Source organism: Grus americana, chromosome 9, assembly GCF_028858705.1.
Source record: "Grus americana isolate bGruAme1 chromosome 9, bGruAme1.mat, whole genome shotgun sequence".
In the NCBI taxonomy this organism is placed as follows: Eukaryota; Metazoa; Chordata; class Aves; order Gruiformes; family Gruidae; genus Grus; species Grus americana.
The window spans coordinates 10,019,850-10,039,320 of record NC_072860.1 but is presented as its reverse complement, the minus strand read 5'-3'; the positions used below and the strand labels follow the sequence as shown (position 1 = coordinate 10,039,320).

General features: G+C 42.4%; 1 protein-coding gene across 3 annotated transcripts in view; it reads right to left on the bottom strand.

Annotated features, from left to right (window-relative positions):
• The window catches only part of NYAP2 (neuronal tyrosine-phosphorylated phosphoinositide-3-kinase adaptor 2), a 144,576-nt gene that overhangs the window by 56,048 nt on the left and 69,057 nt on the right, over window positions 1-19,471 (bottom strand). For all 3 annotated transcript variants that reach the window (XM_054836122.1, XM_054836124.1, XM_054836123.1), the window contains one exon: window positions 1,151-2,248. In XM_054836122.1, coding sequence (XP_054692097.1) covers window positions 1,151-2,248 — 1,098 coding nt within the window. The remainder of the gene's footprint in view (window positions 1-1,150; window positions 2,249-19,471) is intronic.

The following is a 19,471-nucleotide window of genomic DNA, read 5'->3' as shown; positions in this document are numbered from 1 at the left end:
AGAATTCACTTCTGTAGCGATATGGCAGCCTGAAAACCAGAAAACCTTCCTCTATCAGGTATAAACCGGTGTAGTTTATCACGTCATATTGAATACATTACAACTTCCAAATAGGTATAATATAGCACGTACACAAACATAAGATCAGCTGCTCTCCAAAGAGAGCTTTTCTGTTAGGCAGGTGTCAAGAATTCAAAGTCATAAACTGATTTGACTGAAGTGGGAGGAGAAAGCGTACTGAGCCCACGTTGCACTCTGAGAAAAGGTGTTATGGCTACCTTCCACTGCAAGACGTTGTCTTTGGCACCACTAAACAGGAACCCTTTTGCAACAGAAATACTGGTGCCAGGTTCTGCTTTCACTCTCACCTCTGACTCCTGCTGATTTCATTAGGAGTTTCCATATTTCACTAGCTCAGAAATAGGTGTACGTTGTGTAAACCTGAATGCATATGGGACAATGATTTTATGATACAGCATATGAAAAGTCAATATTGGCTTAAGGTTTTCCCACACAACTTCCTCCCGTGCTTTCCTCTGTGTGTGGTTAATGTGTTATGGGTCACGTTGGTTTTCAGATCGATTTACAGTATGGCCTCTGAACCAGTCACATCTGCACAGCTGAAAGAGATACCCTGTGGCATAGTACAGCACAGCGGGAAGGAGAGGAATGGTTTAACCTGGTACCTCTGGTTGCCATCATACGCGCTGTGATCACTGGCCAAGCTAAGGGTAATCAATGGATCTTTGGCAAAAAACAACTACTGTTTGGTTATTTGGCTACAAGCTGCTTGGACAATTACTGTGTCTTAGCATCAATCAGGAAAGGAAGGATGTGACATGGTGGGAAGATTCCAACTCACATGGGACCCTTACAACTGTGGAAAAGTTAATGAAATCTCCTTTGCAAGACCAAGCCATGAATTGTGCTTCTGTAGCGCAGTATGCATACTTAAAAATCTTAAAAATGTAACAGGATGAAGACTAAAGCAATTTTAACAATAACCTCTTGTCTTCCCATTACAAGAAATTTATATATGGAATTAAGACTTCTCAGGTATTTGACTTTTGCAAGTGTTTGATTTAGCAAAATATAGTGAAAGATATTATTACACAAGGAAGAATGAAGAAAAATTACATCAAGAACTTACTTTCTGCAGGTTCCTTAGATCTTCTGCCACTGGAGGACTTTCTCAGGAGGCTTCGTCCTGAGGTAAAGAGGCTGGTTAGCTCCTCCAGAGGACTGGTGGGTGTCCGAGAACGGGAACCACTCTGAGATGATGACCCATAGGTACTGACTGAGGCATTTACCATCTTTCCTCCTTCTTGTAATGTGTTTCTGGCTGTAGAATGAGGCACTGATGGAGAGCTTCTTGAGAGACTTCCTGAATGTACAGAGTCATAAGGTGGAGGTCTTTTGAGGCTTAAGGGGGTAAGAGACCTACCCATACTGACAGGAGAAGGTGAGGCAGAGTGACTTTTAGGATAACCATGTGGAGACTGTGTTCTGTATAAGGTAGAAGGATGAGGAGGTGAGGAGGTGTGCCCAGGGGTGCTAGTTCCATGAGATACTGTCTGGTCTTTCTCCAGTTTTTGATGGCCTGGTGTATGAGGTGGCAGTGAAGACGGAGAAGCTCCAGCTTGTTGTTTGATGTAAGACACATTTTCTAGAACGGGAAGCTTTGTGACCTCTAGTGGAGTTAGAGGAGACTCGTCAGAATTCGGAGAACACTGCACTGGAGCTGGTGGGAACACCAGCAGTGGAGGTCTGTGAGAAAGCAGATTTGGAAACGGTGGGGGTATATCACAAAGCAAGCCCTTGGGAGTAGATGGCACTGAAGACTTGGTGAAATCTAGGTCAGGCACTGTGGGAGTAGCACACTGAGAAGAACAAGTGTGATGGTCATATTCACATTGACATTTTGAATCTTGACTTACATCATCAAATATAGGGTATTTCATCTCCTCATAGACTGCTTCACTTTGGTCATCCTCATCTTTTTTGAAGTCTCTGAGAATATTCCCAACCATTTCAATATAAACAGGCTCCTCTTCCTCTGTGTCTGGGGCAGGACTGCTCACCTGCGACAAAGAGGCATCCCTAGTGAGAGTTGTCTTCATAGGGCCGTGCTTTTTGATATACGTTTCATCAAAAGATGTGCTTAGCTGAGTGTTTGGATTTCGTTTCGGCTTAGGAGGTGGAATCTTCTTTGTATATTCATCACTGTGAGGTCTTGGTTTGGCTGAAACTGAAAACAGAACAAAATATAAACTCATCAGAAGTATGTAACACACAGTCAACCACAGGATCTCTGTTACAGTGTCATAATTCTGGAACATATTTCCTGGGACCAGACTGTTGCTGGTTTTCTTTGGTATTACATCAGTAGAACACTATAAAAATAACACCCTATTCGAAACACTCCTAATCTTCCCCCAGAATGCTCTGACACTCCAGTATTAAGTAGCTAGTAAGCACTTCCCTTCCTCCGAGACATCTGTTCTCTCCCAAACTCTTTGGACAGGGGACTTTCCATTTTTAAATATTATGCTTTTCAAATATCTCTGTGGGATTTTAAAGACCCAAAGAGTTGCCAAAGACATAAAACTAAGTATCCGAATGAACTACTTATGGCTGCAAGAGAACAGTTAATATCCTGGACATTCGTTACTGGAATGCCAGTGATGTAACTCTGTGATGACACAGTGATGAACCAACACCTTTTTATTTATAGTAACTTCTTGCATAAAGCACAACAATTCTCTCAGCACTGACTGAGAAATACCGTAGTCACAAATACTGTAAAATTTGCTGTTAGGATAATCCTAATCATTTATCTGGGCTCTAGCCTATGAATTAACGAGACTTCAGTGAAGTCAAGGGGGAACAAAGTATCTCTCAGACTCAGATCCTTCCCAACCAGGTTACTTCTAAAAACGATAGCCTATTTTGTCTTTGAAATTATAAATCAAAACATCGTGATGAAATTTGAAATGAGAGGTCAAGGGTTTCTTAGAAATTATCCTATATGAATTAATAAAAGAAACTCATGGAAATTGCATTTTGGTCACTTTGCATAAATAGTTAATAAAACATCTCATTAAATGTTGGGGCTAAAAAACCGCCTCATTAAACATTTGGGCGAAGTCAGATTTTTGTCCTAAGCAGACTCAACAAACTTATTCAGAAACAAAATTTACCACATACACAACCTAATTTATATTCATATAAAGAGTTCTTGTATTGAAAACCTTGATACCGCATTGGTAAATTTCCCAATTTTAAAAAAAAATAATCCTCAACTACAGGCCAGGTTAGAATGGCAGCTTTCCTGTCCTACCAAACTTTGCTGCTCCTCGTAACTCACCGTTACAGATCTGCCACTGCAAACTCAGCACTCAGACAAAATTCCAGACACCTTCTGCTGATCCATCAGGAAACAGCCAGCAAATTTCTAATGTTAAACCAAGCAGGCAGGGCTCACGGAGTTAAAACCTCTCTTTTAGAAACAGCCTCAAACGTATTATAAATTCTTATGCCAGCAGCGAGGCACTGCTCTGCCAGTATTTTGACAGTCTGTGAGGACGCCGGCTCAGGGCTGGAAGACGCCTGCGTTACAGCATCTTCCTAACGTGATTGGGTCAGTAGCAGAGGAGGATTCAAACATAGTGTTATCACTTTGTCACACTTCTGCTTTGATCCGCTAAATAACCTCTCTTCAATTCTTACAAAGCACAGCAAAATAAAGGCAGATGTTAAACAAGATTCCAGTTTTGTTTAGGAATAAGGAGCTGTGAATGTATGCGTGTGCGCATATGTGAAGTAACGAGACCACTCTTCTCCAACAGCGTTTATTTAAGCTTAATGTATAATTAAGGTACAATAAAGCAAAAAGAAAAAGAAGTCTTGCCAGAATAAAAAAACCCTCACAACCTCAAAAAATGATAGTATGCTTTAATGATGGTTCCAATTAATGTGTTCCACTTTGCAGCAGGCTAGGGACATGCAAAAGCTACCACAGACAAGAGTACTTGGTAACTTGATAGTTTTTTTACTATGTGGATATATCCTAATGCACATTAAATTTGTCTGTTTAATTAACCCAAATTAATTTTCTTGAATGTATTAGGATAGACTTTTGGGAATGAGATGTAGGCTACAAGAATCATTTGGGCTTTGCAGAAAATATTACTTCTGATGCATTTGACAATACGAGCAGATCTTTCTTGCCCTGCTTCCAGCTAAATCACTATTTCCTTTCTGTTTAGTCTGTTATTTGTATATTACGTTCATATACATTCTAGTGACATAAACTTGATCTCAACCCTCTCTCCACACCTCTGTTAATCTGATTTACAACCCTGGCAAAAGCAATCTTCTTCAGATTGGTGTCATTAAAATGAAGAGACAGTCAATGAGACTGGCACAAACTGCTTGATCATTTCTGACTGGCTAAAGGATTACAGATGTTGCTGCATCTGAAAATTGTGTATTTTGTAGAGAGGCTTCTCGCAGTCTTCAGTTCCCTGTGCATCATGCTACTACCATCCTTAATGGATATCTGAAATACAAATGTTTCCCACTCCTCTGCCTCCCTCAGACCCCTGGCCCCTATGCTGTCTTCTACATCTCCTGTACCACGGGTGTCACTCTGAGAACGTGCTGTCTCCTAGCCACATCCTCACTCTTCCATTTCTTTATCTGGAGAGATGTTAATGATGGACAAAGTCATCAAAAGATGCTCTCGTGCTGGAATTCATTCAAGACTAGTGTTAACTGATATTTTACCTAAAAATAGCTAAAAGTGGTTGAGAGTACTGTGTTTTCAAACAAATTGCTAGAAAAAGCATATTTTGCCTCTTCCCTCCTTCCATTTTCACGTTTTTATCCAGCTGATGAAGTTCTGCCACATGGGCTAGACCTGTCCTTAGGTGTTGGGGTTTGCATATACAACATTCACAAGTTATTACATTACAGACAAGGAAATGTGAAATGTCATGGAAAAATGATTGATGTTCTGCATCTAGTCTTGTAAAGTATTTTTGCATGGGTTGAAATTAAGTACCACAGTGACACACACAGCATTCTCATCTTTCGTTGCATGATATGTAGCATTAGCCTAAAATATCTTGGTGACATTATCAACAAAAAGGTCAAATGACCCAGCCTTGCTGTATGACACACAGGGTAAAACATGACAAGGTGAAAGATTTACTTTCCATTTTCTATTAAAAGCATTTTTAACTCTGCACAGTTTATTTTATTGAAGCATCTATTTCTAGGAGGTGATATGTTACCGAGATCTTTTTCCCTCCTTGACAAACTGGAATTTTCAAACTAAAATTTAAAACTAAATGCTTTAAATATTTTATAAACCTTGTAAAGGTATAGAGGTACCTCCTATATGCTACATGGAACAGGAACATTTGGTGCTGTAAGACTTCCCAGAGAAAATACATAGGTAAATGGATAGGGTAAATAGAAAAGGAACCTTTTTATCATGACTGGGAACAGAGGAGCTGCTCAATACCTACTGGGAACTCCCCTCAGCTGCAGTGGGGCATTCAGGAGGCAAATGGAATTAGCTTTAAGGCAGCTATGATGCAAGACACTTATCATGTTTATTTAACAAAGGTTTCTACTGTGAAGCACAGCTCCATAGCAAGGGCTGAACTCTACGGCACACCCGATAATGGAATATGGATCATGAACTACTGCTCCAGCCCGGAACAACAGAGAAAAAACCCAGGAATTCTGCAACTGAACAGAGCTGCGCAAAGCTAATGAAAGGAGCAGGGAGTATTTGTACAGTTCCTGTGTGACCAACATTTGGCAGGGATAAATGTGCATGAATGCAGAAGCCCTGGCAAGATCCCATAGCCAATGAAAGGAGATTATTTGGCAACCTCCAGAGAGGAACAGGCAAGATTGCTTTAAGTGCTTGACATTTATCAGGCAGAAAAAGCATTCGGTGCCTGCTGGGAACATAAACTCCTATGAAAAGCAAACCATGCTGACATATTGGTGATACACATACTGCCGTGTTGTCTGCTCTAAACATGGAGTAATTAAGTGCTTTTCAACATGGATTACTACATCCTTGGTGCAACTGTCGCCAGTAACTTGCCTTCAGACTCTGCCACTCGTACGTCAGAGCACATGGGACCCGATCCAAAGCTAAATGGAAGAAATGAAAGTGAGGACTATTTCTCTCCCTGCCGGGTGCAAGTTCCCTTAAACAGCCACATCAAAGTGCACCACAAAGCTCTTGTGAGTGCTTCCATTAGACACCCGCAAATGCAAGAGACCACCAGGTCTGCGAGGAGTTCGACCAGACCAGAGACAATCAGAGGAAGGTAGCTCAGCAACTGCTACGTGGTCCTCTGCCCTCACGGGAGCTGCCCCAGCTGCGGGAGCTCAGGATGCTATGCTAGTGGCTCCTTTTTTGCATCAGAACTGCCCAGACAACCGCAGTTGATACACTGGAGGCACAATGATCCTTGCAAGCAACACTGAACTTCACAGAGTTTATGCTGCTTGGGTAGGAACTCTCTGCCTTTAATAGCATCCTGCTACCAAGCAATTATCTAGCTCTAATAAACTGTAAGTGAAACAAAACATGCAGGGTGTAATAACTTCAGTTCTCATCTAGAAGCAAGAAGCACAGTGCTTAAAATAGCCTTACGGAAGCCCTACTGAATAAGCAGAATATGACATTTTTGAAATGAGATATTTGTAGCGCAAAGGTTATGCATAGCTTTCAGACATGCCCAGATAATCTGCCTTTCATAGTTAATTTTGGAAATATAGAATGCTTCTGGTCATCTTATCCTTCTGAAGTATTTTTTTTACTCTTTAAGAAAAGACTGAAAAATGAAAATGTGTTATCAGATTGGTTTTTATTATTTGCTCACTGTATAAGGAATGATTGAAAAAAATCTAAAAACTAAAATGAATGTTGTCATTTTCTATTATCCTTTGGGTGTTTACCAGCTTTTGCAGTTCAGAGACAAGCCGATTTATTGTGCTGTTCACCGTAACAAACAGCATAAAAATATATGTACAGGAAAATTCCTCCCTTTTAATTTCTACAAGAGGAGATAGCATTCAATTTCTTTCTAAATGAAGGAATGATTTGGGGCCTAAAAATTTTTTAAAATTCTTAAAAACATTACTTTAAATGCAGAAGAAATTAATCTTGCTGTATTTTGAGGGGTACCTCTATTAAAAAGAGCCTCCAGGAGCGAAAGGAAATAGAATTTCTTTAATTAAACTCTGAACGTGCTGGATACTGAACCAAAGATGCACATATTCTGATTTACATCACATAATTCAACAGAGAAAATCCAGCTCTAGGGTAGCACAGAACCTATATATGTTTCTATGTTCAAGACTATGAGTAACCCCACTGGCTTTAAGGAAATGAACTGCTTGTTCAAAGTTGCACATGATCTTAAGTCCATTTGTGCACCAATGCTTATATTGGGTTGGATTTCATTATATCTGCAGATTAAGTCTGAATATTCTTAGTGAAACTGAATTTAAAAAGGCACGGTCCTCTGAACTGTGGAAAAGATCGGCACTCAGGAGACCCGAGTTTAATTCATCTCTTTGTCAGAGGCCACAGGGCCTCAGCTGTCATTTTACCCCTTAATGCCACTTTTCGCCATCTATCTTTTGCCAGTTTAGGCTCTAAGGTATCTTACACAAGGTTTTTATTTTAATTTATTTGTTTATACTAATCCTTGCACAGTGGTTCCCATCACTGGAAAGCAACAGTAGAAAACAAAAGCAAATTTAAATGTATCTATTGTAGACATGCAATGTTGAACATGTATCTTTTCTTCTCCAAGGAATTTTTGAAGGCAAATGTTCCTACACTGTGAACAGCCATAAAAGCACAAAAAAAATGCAAAACCACAAAGATGCACCTTAGCAAATGACTATAGAAACATCATCACTAACATCTGAGAATGTACCTCTGTCACAAAAAAACCTGGCTTTCAAAATAGCATTGTCCTCATGGACACAAGTCCTTTCCCTGCAGGTTATCTTTTCTTTTTCTAAAAGATGCTAGTAGGAAAAAGCAAAGAGGGAAAGAACATGGAAGGAATAAAAGAATCATCTGATTCATTCAAACAGCTTTGCAAGCAATAGGTGGTTTCAAGCAGAATGATTTCATGCAGTACATATTTCTTCCCCCTCCTGAATCTATTAGCTCTTACTGGAAATTATTTGGGCATTTAAAGAGGACAAAACTATACTGAAAATGAAAGGACTAAAAGACAATGTCATAAAATAATACCGACGTGCTATTCGGATGTCTCAAGGCTATGATTAAGGAGACTTTGCCAAAAGTATTCAGGTCCCTTTATTTTGGCCACAACTTCTTTCAGTTTTTAAAATGATTGATTTCTGCTCTAATTCAAAACGGTGGAAATCTAGGGGCTTCAGTAGTGATATTCCAGAATTAAACACCAGTGTAACAGAGAGCAGAATTAGGCCCTGCAGTTAAACTCAGTTCTGCGTTAATCCAACAATAGAACTACCGCAACTAATAGGCACCATGGTTGAAGACGCGCTGCTGCTAGATTCAGCTTAGGGCTGTGTATCTGGGCCACTAAACCACATTCTCAGCCCAACACCACAGCTCCTTACATGCTGCGTACACCAAGGTAGCCATACCTGCCTGGGACTCACAAAAGCCAGCCTACTGCACTAAGTGCCCTGCTGCCAGAGCCTCCTCCCAGCACGGCAGGAGCTGCAGGTCCTTTGCTTTACATTATTAAAACAAGGGCAGACCCAGAGATGCCGGGACATTTTAAAAAAAAAAACTTTGGAGAATCAGCGTGCTGCAGAGAGTCCCTCCCCAAACTGCCACGCTCCAGAGTAGATTGACTTCCAGGTTGTCTCCTCCATAGCCCTCCACTTCTCTGAGCATCCGCCTGACACACCGAGGTCTGCCTATGACCCTTTCCTGCAGTGAAAAGGTCTCCAAAAGCTTTCACAAAATTACAAAGTGACTAAGTCTCCTGAATGCCCAGCCTTGTGCTTTCATATATTTTGAACTTCAAATCCTAGTTCTTTTAAAGAATGAGTAATTGGTGTCCCTGATTTTTCCAGATAACATTGAGTAGGCAAAGAAAAAAAAAGAGTGTGTTTGAGAAATAATTACAAATTATTTGCAATCAAGCCTTTCTGTACTATTCACTGAAGCTAAAAGTTATTGTCAGTCGGCACAGCCCTGGAAAGGCAGGAAAAGCTAGATTTTGGATAAGTAAGAAAAGTCAATTTGACTGATCTTCCTTTTACTGGAAAACTGATGAACTGAGTGCAAATGGAGGCAAACAAAAAAAAGTCTCACAGTAACTTCTTTTTGGTTGCAATAATTTCTGAGTATCCATTTAGAAAAATAATCCTTGAACGAATATGCCCAGACACAAGGGGCCAGGATCTATGGCATTACATGGGTGTAAGTTACAGCAGTTCCAGTGGAAACAGGCTCTGAGGAGGGAGAGGTGGGAGGATTGCTGGGGAAGTGGGAATCTGGTACAGGATCCTGACATTGCCCACACATGCAACCAATATTGCTGAAGTGCTGGTTTGTTCTGTTTCAGATAGCCTGCAGTCTGCATATGTGAAAGAGGTTTTGCAGCCAGTGCAACAGTAGCAATAAAAAATTCTGTCACTGTATATAATCTGAAGGAATTCTAGTTATAGAAAGGCAATTGGCATGGGAATTTATCAATCGCAAGCATCATTAGATGAATTACATGAAGAGTGTGCAAATAGAACTACTGAATCATGCTTGCAGAGAAATTAATTTACAAAGTGTATCTGCTCGTTTGCTGGTGGCTGTAGTGCTCTACTGCGGGAACCTACACAGAGTTGGAGCACTGAAGGGTTAAACGTGGTCACAAGAGAAAAACAGCCACAGATCAGCAATCTGAGTAAAGCCCTTTGGTTTTAAAGCAACATTTATGATATCTTGACTGTCATCTCGGAGATGAAACCTGAACAGCTTTCACTGTTTTACTGTAAATTAACTGTTATTGCTCTATTCTTACAGCTACCCACAAACTGCATTTCACACTGAGAACGATGGGCGACATCAGCCCCCGCCACCCCACACCCAGCATCTTTGTTGCAGTGCAGCTATTAGAGCCCGGTTCTCGTATAGTTGTCATCTGGTGCTAGCTGCCCCCTCTCCCTCTCTGTAGCTACCCATCTTGCATTCCCCGAGTATCATGCAGAAGATGGTGAGGTTCTGCATTTTGTCTGACTGAGTTTCTACAGGCTGTGCCACGTGGTGACTACAAATGCAGCAGCATTTCTGTTGGCCTGCAGAAAGAAAAGATCTCTCTTGCTCAGAAAGGGATGCTTCTGGGTATGTGTGAAGAGCTAAGTCCCACTAACACGTGCCTTATCAGCGTGCTGGAGAGAGTCCCTCACCAAACTGCCATGATACCTATTTCATATGAGTTTGGTATGTAGTGGACACCACTGTGATACCAGTAAGCCTTTGAGGGCTGAGCTGCTTATTCCTATATTATCTGCTGCCCAAAGGGCACCGAAAGCCTCTGTGGTATCATTTGGCAACACTCATGTAAGCAAAGGCATACTCCAGTCTGAATGCAGCTCCTGGCTTCACAGGAACAACGCTGCTATTGATTACTAGCTATTGTAGCTGAGGGAGATGATGTGGGAAATCACCGGCTGGACATTGATGAACTTCTTGGAGAATGTATGGTACAGAGGCTTTCTAACCCGGTACTCAGAGACACTGAATGAAACTTACCTCTGCAAGAACTCCTGGCTCTGAGGGATTTCTAAATGCAGTACCTGCACCCAAATAGTGGACTCTGAAATGATTTACAGGGAAAATGGGAAAGAAGGAAATCAAGCTAGAAAAAGAACAAGTGCTAAATGAAACAGTAAGTTTAGCTCACCTACTTCATTTATCTAGAAAAACAGTCTGTATTTGCTCATTGATTTAATTGTTGCTTTGGTTCACAAGCATCCTGTCCAGAACACTAGCGGTGACTATATGCAAAGACTTGAATTTGTCCAGAGATATGAGACTCTTCATTTTTTAGATCCACAGTAACACCTATCGTCGTCTTCTAGATACAATAAGCAGGTCAAATCCATTATTTGCTTACATAAGTAGCGATCTGTTTGCCGAGCTTCTAAAATAACTGCAGCCCATTAAATCAAGCTGGCAGACCCACCGAGGTGATATTATGCATAACACTGACTTCTTAGGAACTCCAAGATGAAACATATTGTGTCCAATTATTCTAGAGGCACGGCAGCCCCACAAATGTTGCTGCGCTTCCTCAGCATCTCCCACCAGCGACAAGGAACTAACAGACTCCACTAACCTCCTCTCCCGCAGAAATTTTGTGGTCTTTGTACAATTATTTTCTTGAGGCCACTGTGTAAAAGCCTCTGGCTGCTGCTGAAGGACACATCCAGCAGGCCCTTCCGCCATGGAGCTCACATTTCAAAACAAAGCACAACCTTGATGGCGGGGTCAGATGAGTCACCACAGCAGGAGCATCGAGACAGCAAATGAGCCCCAATGAACAAGAGTTCATCTAAAGGGGCACTTTTGCCTCTACCAAAAGGACACAAGGTGACCCTGCAGAAGCTGTTCCTGCAGGTTATCACCGAGCATCTTTTGGGTGACTATGACGACAGCTGAAGTGGACAGAGCATTGTCAGAGTAGCTCACAGGCAGGCAGCAGTGCCTGGAGATGTAACAGCTCTGCGGTCAGAGGCTGAGCGTTACTGAAATACTCAGTGTAATCGGCTTTAGGAAAAGAGCCTCACAGCTATTCATTTTACTTCCATCTCCATAGGGGTGACTCCTCTCTCCTCCTCAACTCTAAATAAAGTGTTGACAAAATTACAGACAAGCCACACGATATCAGCTGCCTCCCACTCAGAGCTTCTCTGTGCGCCTGGCATCTATCATTTCATATTGCATTTAGTTGCAGAGTGGTCTAGTGAAACTAGTAGAGCCTATAATAGTGTTGATCTATAAGGATCATGCAGCCAGACCTAATCACCATAAATTCACCTGGTACAGCTGCAGCGTACAGTATCATTCTGACAGTGTTGTATGCAGTTCCAGACAAGCTTTGGGAGAGCCCTCTCCTGTTTCAAATGCCAGGCTTAGCCTCATTGTGCCATCTGAGAAGTGAGACGGAGGATGAAAAGACAAAGATTGAGCACAAAAAGGAACAGAGGAATTGCTGCCAGAAGCTGTTCCTACCTCACCCACGACTGCAGAACCTGTTCAGTTCAACTCACAGGCAGAACTAGTGGGAAGAAGAACACCACTAAATTAAAAACTAGCATCCTGCAAAAAAAGGAAGAAAGACCAAGACGCAGAAGACAGAAGATGGAACAATGAGGAAAAGTGGAGCTCTCTAGCAAAAACATTTGGAAAGCTAAGGTAAGTGAAAGGCAATTAAAGTAAGAGCAGTATCACAGGCTAAAAGATCTTAGCCAATATCTAAGGGAAGAAGCAGGCATCAATACAGGAGTATGACTGGAGAGAGAGCACCAAGATCATAATTTCCTCCCAAAAACTCTTTACGTGAATGAACTGTATTGTTATTTCCCCTTGTCTCTCCCAGACTATGTTTGCAGTGAGCACACACACAGCACTCCCCTCCTCTTCTCTTCCCCTTTTTCCCTTCTCCTTCCCCTTTACTTATAATTTGGACCCACCCAACCTTACAGCACAGCCCCTAAACCAGCCCTAATGGATCAATTAGGTGCAGAATGCAAGGGCATGGTTGTAGGGACAAGCCGATGCTGGTTTTGCCACGGAAAAGCCAGTGACGGCTGAAACGGTTATCCCAGTCAGCTTTCTCAGATAACATATCTTATCCTTTCCTTTGCCAAGCAACTTTTCATTGCAAGAAATGTTCCTTTTTATCCTATCTTGCAGCTGTTGAAGTTCCCCACGAAGACTGAACTCGCATCTACTCCCACTGTCACTAGGACATAGGGATGCACCCACGCTTTGAGCAGTTGCACCACCACAGGAAACCAGAAGCGATTGCTGTAACCAGCCTGCTTCATTTTGCTGTTGCTCAGAAGCAAAGCTCTTTGCAAGAATACACCCATACCACTGAGGCACAGCCTCTGGTACAGGACAGCACAGAACAGCCTGAGAGGGGCTGTTACCTGCTGTCTTGTGGGACTGTCTGTGCAGTAAACCCATGGCATTCAGCATTTCACAGAGCTGGGCCATAATCACAGCCCAGATTTTTCCATCCTTATTCATGCACTGCAGCATCAGCGATACCAACATGAGGTTGGGAAAGGGAACTCGAGCAGTTCCTATGCTGAGAAGCTGCTTGAAGTCCTCGTTTCCACAGACTGCCCTCAGTCCACAAATGAAACCCTGCCAGATGCGTGGAATTTCACATTAAGCACGCACAGGCTTTTTCACGTATTCCCTTCTCCGCTCAAAAGCCTTTTTCTACAGTGCTGTTCACAAAAGCACTCACACAGGTCCCATTAGCCCAAGTTTTGACTGTGAGCAGAAATACTCTCATCATATGTTCATTGCAAACCACTTCGCAAAACAAAGCCCTCATCACTATCTCTACTTTACAAAGGAGGAATCCAAGACACTAGGAGCCAAGTGAAATGCTCAGGGTCATCCGAGCCAGTGGCAGAGCTGTGAAGAGCCCTGTTCCTCCACTTACGCCACTGGGAGATGGTAGTGTTATTTACAGAAGTCTCCATTTGGCGTAAAACTTACTTATATTCAAGCATGTATTTGCAGGACTGAGATCTTATGGCAATTAGTGACTGCAGATACTCATCAACAACAACTGTAAAAAAATCTCACCTTTAACAGAAAATAACAAATCATTCAGAACCATAGAATACCTTGAGTTTCCATGCTTTTGTTTGCAAAAACTCATATTTAAGAAAACAAACAGGCTAGACATATCATCAAATTTCGAATCCACTCTAGTGATATAGCTTCAAGTTTGTGCTTGGTGCACGTTTGTATGTTTACTTGTTTTGGTTGTGTTTATTTTTCTTTTAATCAAAGGGTTACTTACCATTTTATTCACCAAAACCCAAGTATTTAGAGACTGTCATTATCATAAGCAAAAACCTAATGCCATTAAAACTTTCCCAATTGAGGATACTTGTGGCATCACCACACTGATCCTAAGGCAAGATTTTATAGCCAAGCCATCCTTCGGTATTCCACCGAGAGGAAATGGGAGACAGCTCCCTTTACAGTCAGGCATGGAGGGGAATATGCCAGTAATGTCTTTCATCCCACAAAGCACTGTTAGGGCCAACAACCCAAAGCTTATACTGCTCCCAACACAGAGTTGAGTTTTTTCAGGCACGTTTATGCTCAGGGAGTCCTATATTTGCAGTACTGGTTTTGTTTTGCTACTAAACATAAGAGGAGCTAGAATTATTCAATTGTTACATGCAAGCTGGTTGTGAATTTGAAGGCAGAGTATTATTCATGATTATCACAGAGAAATGATGGAAGCCATGGCAAATATTATACCACTGGACTGGAAATGGATATTAAGCTATGCCTCTTGATGATGTCAAGTATGCTCCAGCTTTTTATCTTGCATCTAAGCCTGCCCCCACCCTGAACCAGCAGCCAGCTGTAAATCACAGTGGACTTTGGGGGATGTGCTTCTTGGTTGACATGCCAGCAGTTCAGAGTTACGGCCACTAAAATTAGCACAAAAATTTGTGTGTGCTTTTTGTTTTTTTCCCCTCGTGCATCTATGAAAGGCCCAGGCTGGTACACTGTGACCTCCAGGCAAGTTGATGGCACTGCAAAAAGGAAGCTGTGCTCTCTTGAGCTGTCACTGCTGTGTACATTATCCCAACACAGCACTGTTTGCACACGTACGAGTTGAAAAGCATGAAGTGCCAAACACAGTTGTAGCATGCCAGGCATATGTTGCTTGATGTCATCCAGCATTAAGCCAAGTGGAAGAGAAGAAAGCAGCAAACCAGTGCACCAACCAAGACTACTATATTTGAACAGTCATTAGAAAGAAATTACCAATGAAACAGAGGACAGTCATGACAGGATCTCACCTGGAGCCAGACTTAAATCTCCTGGGACGTGATTCTGCTAAGCACTGTACGTTCCCAGTGAAGACAACGTGAGTGTAGGGTACTTGCCTCCCCCAGGGTCAATATCTTGGCAGGAAATGCTCTGAGACCTCAGTCATGCTTCACTCCATAAGGATTTGTCTCATTTGGTTGTTTAAGTGGGAACAGAATTAGGGCACCAGTTAAAAATAAGGTAAGACGAAGAGGTGGAAATCCTATGTATTTGCAGTGGAATAAGAAGTGCAGCCATTTTGTGTTTTTTTTTTCTTTAATTCCAAATGAGTTTTGCCAGACGTCTCTCATCACAGACCAGCTCAGAGAGTAAATAGGGACTTTAGGATTTCAGTGTGATCCCTCAAGCCTGCACTCGTTTGTCTGCAATGTCTTTAACAGACAATGCCAAAGACAGTATGGAAAATAGAAGTGTAGTATTCCAAAATTGTTATTTTTGTAGTTTCACGGGCATTTCATTTCACTTAACAAATTGTGAAGGGCTGTCAAAATGAGGCAAGAGAATTACCTGGATTTCTCCTCCCTTCCTCTCCTGGCCCTGATTTCAGAGCCATTCTGTGATGCAAAATAATGCAAGAATCTAGCATTTCATAGTATTTCAGCTCACAGGTGGAAATGCTGAGAAGGCTCAGTATTATGGTTCCCTGCGGTATAAAAAAAAAATTAAATATGATGGCTTGCAGTTTTTTGTAGCAGTATTCCAGGCATGACATACAGTGACCTGACGATAATGAATGGATTTATTGACACTATAACCTTCCAGTTACATAGAGGTAGCCTATTCAGGTTGCAAATTAACCATGTAGTGGACAAGAGCACCAACATGATAGTTTCCTTCAGAGACTCTCTTCACTGTGGTTTTTCTGGTAAAGATTATTGATTCAGATACCTCAAGAGCACAGCTGAAGTACTTCCAGGGCTGAGTTGGCTCTAAAAGCAGTTCAGTGACTTCCCTAGGATGTGAAACCTGTGCTAATACTCTCTCCTAGATCCCAGCTGAATGCACAAACACATGGCTCACATTTTCTTGCCTTGTTGGTGCGTCCAGGGACCACAGTGACCCTATTCAGTGGACCTCAGGGTGGCAGCAGCCTGGAGAAAGTCTCCTACTCATCGTGTCCGCATTATATCCAAAACTGGTTTGAAGTCCTAGATTGTTTGCTAATTCCAGGGCAGAATGGTGTGAATTCACAAGTGCAGTTTGGGCCTGGGGTGACAACCAGGTTTATAAAGTCTCCTGATCCCTGGAGCGCTGGGGTACACAGTGCAGAAGAGCCCACATGCTCAGCAGGAATCACAAGTGTTTAGCAGGGCCTACTAGCCTCAGCTTAAGGCAGGCAGCTTCCTCCTGAACTGGCTGCATTTGCAGTCAATCTGGTAAATCAGCACAACACTCCCTGAACTCGCATTATTAAGGCTTTTCCATTATCAGGAACATCACAGCTTCCATCACCCTTGAGAGCAGAAAGATATCTGTACTGCAGGGGGGCTGCACATTTAATTTTGTGGTTTTTTACACAGGTGCAGTCTCAGCAAATGAGCAACATCCAAATTTGAAGAGAGAGATGAGGAATACATAAAGCATCTTTGTTAAACAAAAAAGAAAAAAAAGACAATAAGTACACAGGATAGACTAGCACAACATGACTAAAGTACCAACTGCCAAGTCTCGGGCGCAATGCAATTCCCAAGCGGGTAACTAGAGCTTCATGTCTTTTACCACTGCATGGTCTATTTTCTGTTCAATGCTTGCAGCTTCCATTAACGTTAATGAGTATGCATATGTGCCTTGAGGGTAAGAACATACTCCCTCTGTGGCTTCAAAACTTGTTTATAAATCCCTCCAAAAATCACATTGTGTTCATTGCTCCGCACAGAAAGCTATTATAACGGCTGTAAGAATTGCTGCTTTCATTCCTTCTTTCCCCCTTGCCCTCCCTTATCTGAGGGACCAGAAAACAGACCTGAAAAGATGAAGGGCTGGAGGAGGTGGTACGCACAGGAAAGTAACCCAGCTCTGGGAGCTGCAATCTGAAAACTGACTCGCTGCAGGGAGGGGCAAACTGAAATCTCTGCAAAAGCAAAGAAAACCAAACTGCAAAATATTGAAAAACTACCACCACCACCTCCCCTGAAAACCCAAGCCTTTGAAAATCTCTAAGCTATTAAATGCTAGACAATAGATCGAATTCTTTGCTGTGTCCTTCCTGCTAGAGCGCAGGTTCGTGGGAACAAGCTGCTTCAACAACCAAAGGGGCCAAACACAGAACAGAGGCACTGCTGGGCAGAGTCCCACAGCAAAGTCAGGGCAGCGCTGTCCTCCAGCCTGTTAACCACCGTGGCAGCAAGGAGGCTGTTGAGATGCAGGGCTTAATAAAGGGAATGAAGTGCTAGGTTTTTAGTAGAGGCTGCATTGCTCTAGTGCTGCTTAAGGCACATATCCATCCCTGTGCCACCTGCACACATAGGGCAATTCTCTGGAATCGTGTATGGTAGTTAAGAGCCAACTCCACCTCACTCTGCTGACAACAGGGCATGTGTTTCCTGACACAGGCTTTGACTTTTCCCTCCGTCACTGCCAGCTGCCTTCTCCCAATGTGCACAGTTTCCAGTTAAGCCCCCTCAAGCCTCACAGTCTGCAAGAGGTACATTACAGTGTTCAAAAAATAATGGGTAATACAGGACTGAGATCAAGAATCAGATTAAGGTGTGTGAAGGAAAACAGGCACTGCTTTACACATGGCTGAATACCAGCTTGCATTATACCTATAGGTAACGTGAACACTAGCTGCAGCTTTTCATGGGCCAAGATGCTGTGCTTAAAATACAGAGCAGGCTGTAGGAAAGAGGAAGATGAGGTAAAAACCATACAGTTTTTTTCTCAGGCACAATGACACATTGGGGCTCCAGCTGAGCACCTGGCTGAAGAACCCATGCCCTGGGAGGACATCTGGGAGGCCCGGACATCAGGAGGCAGCACACCCCCTCCTGCCACAGCCAGGCAGCCTGCCCTTCCCTTGTTCTCAGACCCACATGCCGGCATTGCAGCAGCATCACAGGCCACAGTGACGTGGCCCTCGCTAAGAGGGAGCACATTGCAAGAGCATCCGCACAAGGCTGGTGCTCGCTGTGCTGGGCTCTGACAGACTTCACAGCAGGATGCTTCTCACCAGACCTGCCCTGCCACAGCTCCTGCCCAGCAGCAGGGTGGTGCAGCAGCACCCGTGTCTCAAAGACACGTACCTAAAATATTGCATTCTGCTACATCAGCACTGGGTTGTCGCATCTGACAGGAGGCCAAGCAGATAGCCCAGAAGTAGCAGCATCTTAAACTGCCCATAGCTATACCCACCAGAACTCATCTGTCAGTCCCTTTAGACTCATTAGGTCTGAATAGGGTTCATTAGTGATATTTCTTCCTTTAGTAGGCATGGAAAAGATGCGGGAATAATATCTGGCTATGAGGAAAGACATGACATGGTTACTGCAGAGGACACTGTTTCGAAGTTCAGGTTAAATACATTATTCACGAAGGTAAAAAGTAAAAGGAAATCGACCCCGTGCAGAAACAGCAAAAGTGCTAAATCCCTTTAATCCAAGTTCTGTTTAATGAGAGTAGAAAAAGTTCAAGTTTACAATGCAGAGTCACCAGTCTAGCTGACAGAAAACTAGATTTATGAGACACACCAGATGGACTGCAACCCTAGTTACAGTTACTGTAATTGCTTTTCTCCAGTGGAAAATTTTCCTTCCATGTTGCCCACCTTTAGATTGCCGAGCAACAGGGAGAGACTTCCACTGCATGGGCTTGGAAAGGAGCAAGAAGGATATATTCTTCCACACATGACACTCAGAAGGAAAACACTAAACAAATTGAGTGGGTTCGAGTGGTGGGGATCCCTGCAAGTATTTTCACGTGTCAGACCTAAACTTCCTGTGGGCTCTGGCAGGAGCAGAATTACAGCCATGAACAGCACTTTGAAAATGCTAGTCTCAGTTTTAATTTGTATTTGTGTGCACATGTTTGTATGTACACACAAGCACATGCAACTTGCATTTTTGTTATGCATACATGTGTATATTATGTATACATAAATTAAATTATATTTTATGTGCATATATTTATATAATGTAGTCCTCATCCATATTACTAAACATAATTTTAACAAAAAGTTAACTTTCAAAATGCAATTCACCATCCATATTACTAAACATAATTTTAAACAAAAAGTCAACTTTCAAAATGCAATTCACTTATACCTCTTCATTTATGTTTGCACTGCAGTAGATCTGTAAACTTTTCTTGTGAACATGCAGTGATCAT